The 9,147-nt window shown below is 47.6% G+C and overlaps 1 protein-coding gene across 4 annotated transcripts in view; it reads right to left on the reverse strand.

Moving 5' to 3' along the window:
- The window catches only part of RNF4 (ring finger protein 4), a 45,182-nt gene that overhangs the window by 9,235 nt on the left and 26,800 nt on the right, over window positions 1–9,147 (reverse strand). For all 4 annotated transcript variants that reach the window (XM_011936748.1, XM_011936745.1, XM_011936746.1 and 1 more), the window contains 2 exons: window positions 8,383–8,497; window positions 5,651–5,730 (listed from right to left, as the gene is read on the reverse strand). In XM_011936748.1, coding sequence (XP_011792138.1) covers window positions 5,651–5,730; window positions 8,383–8,497 — 195 coding nt within the window. The remainder of the gene's footprint in view (window positions 1–5,650; window positions 5,731–8,382; window positions 8,498–9,147) is intronic.

A 9,147-nucleotide genomic window follows, 5' to 3' on the forward strand; every position in this document is an offset into this window, starting at 1 on the left:
GTGTTAGCCAGGATGGTCTCGATCTCCTGACCTCGTGATCCGCCCGTCTCGGCCTCCCAAAGTGCTAGGATTACAGGCTTGAGCCACCGTGCCCGGCCGTGTTCTGTGATTTAAAAATGGCAGACCACCTGGGCGGATCACTTGAAGTTAGGAGTTCGAGACCAGCCTGGACAACATGGCGAAATCCTGTCTTTACAAAAAATATAAAAATTAGCTGGGCGTGGTGGTGCATGCCTACAGTCCCAGCTACTCGGGAGGCTGAGGAGCAGGATAATTGCTTGGACCCAGGACGCAGAGGTTGCAGTGAGCTGAGGTCATGCCACTGCATTCTAGCCTGAGTGACAGCGAGACACCGGCTCAAAAAAAAAAAAAAAAAAAACACGGCAGACCATGATTGAAGCTCATGTTGATGTCTAGACTACCAATGGTTAGAGAAAACCTCAGCACCAATAGTTCTAAGATGATGGAAATTATGACCCAAGAGATGCAGACAAGTAACTTGAAAGAAGTGGTAGAGAAAATTATTCCAGACAGCATGGGAGAAGACACAGAAAGGCCTGCAAATCTATTTATCCCCTCCGTGATGTCTCTATTAGAAAAGTGAAAATGCTGAAAACACTCAGGTTTGCATTGGGAAAACCTAGGGAGCTTTTATGGTGAAGACGGCAGTTCTGGAAAAGCTACTGGGATGAGACAGGTGCTACAGCAAAAAGTCCTATTTATGATGAAAAAAGTTTATATACGAAAGTTGTATTAAAAAAAGGTATACAGCCAGGCGCGGTGGCTGACACCTGTAATCCCAGCACTTTGGGAGGCCGAGGCGAGTGGATCACGAGGTCAGGAGATTGAGACCATCCTGGCTAACATGGTGAAACCCCGTCCCTACTAAAAAATACAAAAAATTAGCTGGGCATGGTGGTGGGCGCCTGTAGTCCCAGCTTTTTGGGAGGCTGAGGTAGGAGAATGGTGCGAACCCGGGAACCAGAGCTTGCAGTGAGCTGAGACCACGCCATAGCACTCCAGCCTGGGCGACAGAGCAAGACTCCGTCTCAAAAAAAAAAAAAAAAAAAAAAAGGTATACAACAGTCAGGTGCAGTGGCTCATGCCTATAATCCCAGCACTTTGTGAGGCCAAGGCAAGTGGATCATCTGAGGTCAGGAGTTCAAGAACAGCCTGGGCAACATGGTGAAATCCCATCTCTACTAAAAATACAAAAAATTAGCCTGGCATGGTGGCATGTGCCTGTAATCCCAGCTACTCAATAGGCTGAGGCAGGAGAATCGCTTGAACCTGGGAGGTGGAGGTGAACTGAGTGAACTGAGACCGCGCCACTGCACTCCAGCCTGGGTGACAGAGTGAGACGCCGTCTCAAAAAAAAAAAAAAAAAAGAAAAAAAAAGTTATAAAACAAAAAAGTTTTATAACAGGCACTTCACAAAAGAGAAAAATAAACATGAAAACGTGTTTGATCCCATTAGTAATCAAAAAGAACAAATTAAAACCACAATGAGACACCACTGGACAAGCATCAGAATGGCTAAAATTAAAAGTGGCCACGAGGATGTGGAGAACCTCAAACACTGGCACGAATGTGAACTGCTCCCTCTTTAGAAAATAGTCTGGCATAGGCCGGGTGTGGTGGCTCAAGCCTGTAATCCCAGCACTTTGGGAGGCCGAGACGGGCGGATCACGAGGTCAGGAGACGGGTGGATCACGAGGTCAGGAGATCAAGACCATCCTGGCTAACACGGTGAAACCCCGTCTCTACTAAAAAATACAAAAAAAAAACTAGCTGGGCGAGGTGGCGGGCGCCTGTAGTCCCAGCTACTCGGGAGGCTGAGGCAGGAGAATGGCGGGAACCCGGGAGGCGGAGCTTGCAGTGAGCTGAGATCGGCCACTGCACTCCAGCCCGGGCGGCAGAGCGAGACTCCGTCTCAAAAAAAAAAAAAAAAAAAAGTCTGGCATTTATCCAGTAAAAATCAAAGACACTCACACCTCGGGACACAGCAGTGACGCCTTTTTTAAGGCAATGCAATGCCAAAAATGAAAGTTCATTTTGAGGGAAAGTAATAAAGCGAGATGAACAAAGTCTCTCACTGCCTCTTACCACATTTTTCATTTCCCTTCATATTTCAGGGGCTTTGAATTCCTTCAAAAGTTGGAAGAATGTGCACACCTGCATGCAGAGTTTCCAGTCTTTTTTTCTTTTTTGAAGGAAACAGGGTCTCACTACGTTGCCCAGGCTGGCCTTGAACTCCTGAGTTCAAGAGATCCTCCTTACTCAGCCTCCCCAGTAGCTGGGACCACAGGCACAAAGTTTAGAGGGTTCCCTGATGTTCTGACGGCTACCTCTGGATCCTGGTATCCAGGGATTCCTACCTTAAAGGTACAGAGCTACAGGAGCTAAAGCAGTGCACTCAAGCTATTCAACAGGTCCTAGTGGAACTGGTAAGGAAGGTTACCCCACTTCCAGAAAGAATACATTTATCCATTTTATACTCTCCTGCAGGTGGAGTCTAGGGTCACCCTGAACACATGATCCATCTATAGATGTCCCTTGTCCTCAGTGAATAGCATTAGAGGCCTCCCAAGCAGATTCGCTCAGAGAGGCAGAATTCCAAACTCAGGTATACGTCTCAGTGTAAATTCATAAACTGTCATTTATTAAATGGACTTATTAAAACCAAAAATAAGTGGAGAATGATTAGCAAGAGCTATCAAGTCCAAAACAATTATTTTGTGGCTGAGAACACTAAGGACAGTGTGAGATAAATCCACTGATCAAACTGACCAGTAGATCTCAGACCAGAACCTAAGACTCCTGCCTCCCAAGCCAGGAATATCTCCCTTTTACCTATCAGCTCTCTCTCTGGCCACCCATCCATTTTCCAGGGCAGCTCCCTCAATGCCGATATTCCCAGTCCCTGGGTCTCCCAGTGACTGAGATCTTATAAAGGTTAACCAGGCGGCCCCAGGTTAATAGGGAGCAGGACTAACGACACGGAGCCCTAGCCCAGGCAAGCAGAAGGAAGGGAGGGTGGTGCAGAGAGGAAGCCCTTGTAGCAAGAGCAGTTTAGTCATCAAAACAAAACAAAGCTGGCCGGTGTGGTGGCTCACACCTGTAATCCTAGTGCTTTGGGAGGCTGAGGTGGGTGACTGCTTGAGCCCAGGAGTTCAAGACCAGCCTGGGCATCACAGTGAGACCCTGTCTCTACAAAAATATTAAAAAATAACCACCACGACCCCACCCAAATTTAGTAGGGTATGGTGGCATGCACCTGTAGCCTCAGCTACTCAGGAGGATAATGTGGGAGAATCATGTAGGCCCAGGCGTTGGAGGCTGCATTTGTAAGGTATGATCATGCCACACTGCTCTCTAGCCTGGGCAACACAGTGAGACCCTGTTTCTTTTTTTTTTTTTTTTTTTTTTTTTAAGGGAGTCTTGCTCTGTCGACCAGGCTGGAGTGCAGTGGCTGGATCTCAGCTCACTGCAAGCTCCGCCTCCCGGGTTCACGCCATTCAGTGAGACCCTGTTTCTTTTTTTTTTTTTTTTGAGACAGAGTCTCGCTCTGTCACCCAGGCTGGAGTGCAGTGGCACGATCTCAGCTCACTGTAACCTTTGCCTCCTGGGTTCAAGCAATTCTCCTGCCTCACCCTCCCGAGTACCTGGGATTACAGGTGCGCATCATCACGCCTGGCTAAGTTTTGTATTTTGTTTGTTTGTTTTGTGTTTTTTGAGATGGAGTCTCACTCTGTCACCCCGGCTGGAGTGCAGTGGCGTGATCTTGGCTCACTGCAACCTCCACTTCCTGAGTTCAACCAATTTTCCTACCTCAGTCTCCCGAGTAGCTGGGATTACAGGTGCCCGCCATAATCCTTGTATTTTTAGTAGAGACGGGATTTCACCATGTTGACCAGGCTGATCTAAAACTCCTGACCTCGTGGCCCGCCCACCTCGGCCTTCCAAAGTGCTGGGATTACAGGCGTGAGCCACCCCGCCCAGTCTGAGATCCTGTTTCTAAAGCAAAAGAAAACAAAAGTGTGAAAGGGGAAATGATGTTGGTTTGTCAGCCAACAAAAGTCAATCAATAATTGCCTTCTTGTGGTCAGAATCCTGGCTCTCTCCTCAGGGTCTGGCAGAGAGAAAGAAGGCCAAGAAGACTGGTGAACACAGAGCATTCAAGGAAAAAAAAACTTTTGCAGACACCACTTTCCAGCTTTAATTAGCAACTGGGGAAACCAAGGTGTCAGCTGGGAAAAAGAAAAACAGGGGAAAAAAATCAGTGACTGTGCTACAGCTTTCAGCTAACGCACCAAATTAGTTATCTTTCCAGAACTCCATGGAGTACACAGGGACGATAAGCAAAGTCATATGTGTATATGTACCTCAGAGAAAACACTAATGAGACCTAAGCAGAGACCACTTACAACTAAACCCACTGCTGCTTATCTCAGATGGTTTTCCATCCCTGCCCTTTTCTATGGATTGAAGTCTTGAAACTTCTCAGTACAACCCTATTCTGAAGTTCTCAGCACAGCTAAGAAGCAACACCTGTGGTGTGTCCCTGTTCAGATACCCTGGCATCAGCCAGACACGATAACCTGAACACCAGTGAGCCCAGGGCCAAGGTGAAGACTCAGCTACTAGCAGCCCCTACAGTCCTCCTCAGCAGCACCTACCACCCCACTGCCAATGCTGCCAAGTGTGCCACTGCCCCCACCCCTGACCTGCAGTCCGAGCACACTGTCAGAAAACGTTCAAGTGGCATCTTCCAGAGGCAAATCTGCACTTAGGATGCTGACCAGACTCCCAGACCTGCATGTACCATGAAACAGGTCTACTAGAAATAGCTTCTCCATGTGTCCTCTGACCAGACAAGGCCTCCCTCTTGGCAGGCAGGACACGCAACACACACGTCCCCTGCAGTCTGCAACCGGTGCCATGGGACAGGGACACAGGCAGCCTCCTGGACTCCGGCCTCCCTGGCATCAGGACACAGCAGGCATCAGGTGGCAACGCAGGGAGCCTGCATCCCCTGAGGCCATGCTCAACAGCAGGTGCTTTTAGAACTTGAGAGATTTCCCACTGGCAGTGCTGAGCCAACATTCTTTCCTTTCAGGTAGGAGGGCATAAACTCACAGTGACTGGGCACCATTCTAGGTGTCAGGCACTCAAACATGGCATCTCTTGTAAGATCTCTTACACCATGCCCTACTGACATGAGTGACCTGTCCCCATTTCAGGGAAAGTGAATGAGGCTAAGTCACATGCCCAAGGTCACACAGCTGGTGTAAACTGTGTCATCAGGGACTGAAGGCAGATGTGGGGGCCTTGAGATTTTCCCCAAATCACTTTTGTGCCCAGGTGTGGCAAGGTCAGGTTACAAAGACCTACTCCATAGGCAGCAAGGCCATAACAAATTTTTCCTGAAACATTTTTCATTTTGGGCTCTCATCACTGAATGCACGAACTTCTTTATTATTATTGTTGTTACAGTTTCTTTCTAAAAGCTCAATTCCACAAGATGCATGAACTTCTTTAGCATAAGCTATAACCTTGACCTGTAGTCTCTGACCACGGCTGTCAGATGCTGGCACTGGCCAGGGACCCACACCCAAGAAAGAGCCGACTCTCACACTCCAACACTTACCACAACAGAGTCATTGTGAGTCAGGTCAACAACCACGGGCTCTAAAGATTCACAGGTGAGGTCCACAATTTCATCTCCAGCTTCAAAAGAAAGTATTTCAACAAGCATTAAGAGGAAAATAAGGTTGTATCCCTCTACCCTTTAGTATGACTGCAAATGGAATATACGTTTACCCCAAACTAAAATAATCCTAAAGTACACACTGCAAAGAGCACCAGGACCAACACCTCCTTCAGGAGGGAAAGCCAGTAAACACCCTTCCAGAATTCTGCTCTCAGTGGGGATGTATGGTTTTTACAAATGTACTTTGGTGGTTATATATGTGTGCACATGCGCACACCTCTATTCCACGGCAACCCACTTCCACATGGCTATGCCTCTGTGCCCCATCTGGGAGAAGGCACCATGCATACCCAGCCCTGGGCCTTTCTCTTTGGGATGGGCCAGCCTGAAACCTTTGCTCCTCCCAGTAGGGGAAGCAGACTACTCTCACTTGGCCTAAGGACCAAAAGTCAGGCTTAGTTTAGTAACTTCATTGGTTAATCTAGGGATCTAGGGCAAACTCTTTTTTTTTTTTGGAGACAGAGTCTCGCTCTGTTGCCAAGGCTGGAGTGCAGTGGTGTCATCTCGGCTCACTGCAACCTCCGCCTCCCAGCTTCAAGCAATTCTCTGTCTCAGCCTCCCAAGTAGTTGGGATTACAGGCACCCGGGAGCATCCTCAGCTAAGTTTTTTTGTATTTTTAGTAGAGAAGAGGTTTCACCATCTTGGCCAGGCTGGTCTTGAACTCCTGATCTTGTGATCCACCCGCCTCAGCCTCCCAAAGTGCTGGGATTACAGGTGTGAGCCACCGCGCCCAGCCAAGGACAAATTTTTAATCTCCATTTATCTCCCAAGTGTCTCCCTACTTGGATGGAGAATAACAGTGATATTTACTGGTCCCTAGAACCTCCGCACACAAAATGGGTTGCATCTCTTGTGAAGCTTGCCTTTCAGCCCTTAGGGTATACTGTGATGTCTACGTGAGCACAGGATGAAGGTGAGAAGGACATGGATCAAACAGTTAATGTACAACTTCCATTTATATAAAGTAAAAAATGACTCACAACCATTTTGTTTCTGATTACTATTAATATTTAAAAGCACTAAATGGGCCAGGCACAGTGGAACTCCTGACCTCAGGTGATCCACACGCCTCGGCCTCCCAAACTGCTGGCATTACAGGCGCGAGCCACGATGCCCAGCCTAACGTAACTTCTTTTATTTATCTTTTAGGTGGGCTCTTGCTGTTGCCCAGGATAGAGTGCAGTGGCACGATCACAGTTCACTGCAGCCTCAATGTTCCAGGCTCAAGTGATCCTCTGATCTCAGCCTCTCACACTTGGCTAATTTTTTTATTTGTAGAGACAGGGTCTTGCTATGTTGTCCAGGCTGGTCTGGAACTCCTGGGCTCAAGCAATCTGGCTGGCCTGTTTTATTTTCTTGTATCATAAAGTTTCACAAGAATAAAAACCATGATAACCTTATATATACAATATAATTTATATAACATGATTGCATTCTTTATTAAAAAGAAGGGCTGCCCAACAGTCCATATACCGATACACAACAATGTATTGAACCATTCTCTTTCTAGTGAACACAATTCTGGGCTCTTACAGAAACAGTGCTCTAGGCCTGGCGCGGTGGCTCATGCTGATAATCCCAGCACTTTGGGAGGCCAAGGCAGGTGGATAATCTGAGGTCAGGAGTTTGAGACCAGCCTGGCTGACATGGTGAAACCCCATTTCTACTAAAAACACAAAAAAATTAGCCGGGTGTGGTGATGGGCACCTGTGATCCCAGCTACTTGGCAAGCTGAGGCAGGAGACTCGCTTAAACCCGGGAGGCAGAGGTTGCAGTGAGCCAAGATCGCACCATTGCACTCCAACCTGGGTGACAGAGCGAAACTCCGTCTCAAACAAAAAGAAAAACAAAACAGTGCTCTAATGGGCAGCCCTAAGCACGCACAGGGGTAAGACTGCCTAGAGGATGACAAGTGCCATGCTGGAAAGCAGTTGGTTCCTTTTTGGTCTAGAGCCAGGATCTTAGCCTCAAGTCAAGGCTGTCAAGAATTCACTTGCAGAAGTGAAACTCAGAGACCACATGGAGAACTTCACTGCTCCTGGGGGCCCATGAAATTTATCTTGCACTAAGCTGCTTCTGTTTAAAACACCAGTTTGCAGATATCCTAGTTATAAAAACAGTATGTGCAGAGCAAAGGGACTTCACTCAGGTGGGCCATCAACCACTTCTTGAGCAGGCAGAAAGGCGAAATTCAATCTGGACTCTGCCTACACCAAGCTCCAACACAGGGAGCTCTGCGGACAAGTTTACCTTCTTGGGTGATTTTGTGTCTTAATGAAAACCAGAAGAGGAAGGCCAAGTCCTTTATGAGGTCAAGCAAATTGGGGATGTAATTTCAAAAAGAAAAGGTGGGCTATCCCATTTGCACTAGAGATTTTTCTTTTTTAAATGGGTCTTACCCCACTGCTAAACATTATCAGAGTTGAATAGTTAAACCAGCTGAGAGGCTATTTCAGAATCTGTGAAGCTTTGAGTTGTAAATGGTGAGTTGAGACTGCATAGGCCTTCTAAAGACACTGAAAACACCTTCTAATAGCTCACCCTGGTACAGTGAGCTACCTCTCTCCACTTTAACACCCCACAGTTGTAGTGTCCCTGGCAATCTTACCAGTTTCCACCAGTTCTATGGGCTCTGCTTCCAAGGAAATCTCGGGGGTGGAGGTTGCTTCCCGAGTTCGCTTCTGGGTTTGTCTAGAATTTATTGCTCCACCACGACGCTTTCTCTGAGTAGCAAGGGGGAAAGAATAGTCACATGAACACCAGAATGTCAGGGTTTCAGGAAGAACTAAAGGGGCAACAACAGAAACGGTTCACCTCATTACCAGGTCAGTGAGTAGACTTGAAGTTAGGGCTCCTTTCAAAACTTGAGATTCCAGAATACTGAACGCTTATATAGAGAGAAATCATCCAAGACATACAACAGTAGAAATTCTAGAAAGTGAAACTTCTGTTTTATCAAACCATCAGCAGGTCGGCTTGGGGTGGTGGCTCATGCCTGTAATCCCAGCACTCTGGGAGGCTGAGGCAGGAGAATCATGAGGTCAGGAGTTCAAGGTTAGCCTGGCCAACATGGTGAAACCCCATCACTACTAAAAATACAAAAAGTTAGCTGGGCCTGGTGGCAGGCACCTGTAATCCCAGCTACTCTGGAGGCTGAGGCAGGAGAATCGCTTGAACCCGGGAAGTGGAGGTTGCAGTGAGCTGAGATCACGTCACTGTACTCCAGCCTGGGCGACAATGTGAGACTCCATCTCAAAAAAACAAAAACAAGCCAGGCGTGGTGGCTCACGCCTGTAATCCCAGCACTTTGGGAGGCTGAGGCGGGCGGATCACGAGGTCAGGAGATTGAGACCATCCTGGCTAACACGGTGAA

Source organism: Colobus angolensis, unplaced genomic scaffold (assembly GCF_000951035.1).
Source record: "Colobus angolensis palliatus isolate OR3802 unplaced genomic scaffold, Cang.pa_1.0 Scaffold157, whole genome shotgun sequence".
NCBI lineage: Eukaryota > Metazoa > Chordata > Mammalia > Primates > Cercopithecidae > Colobus > Colobus angolensis.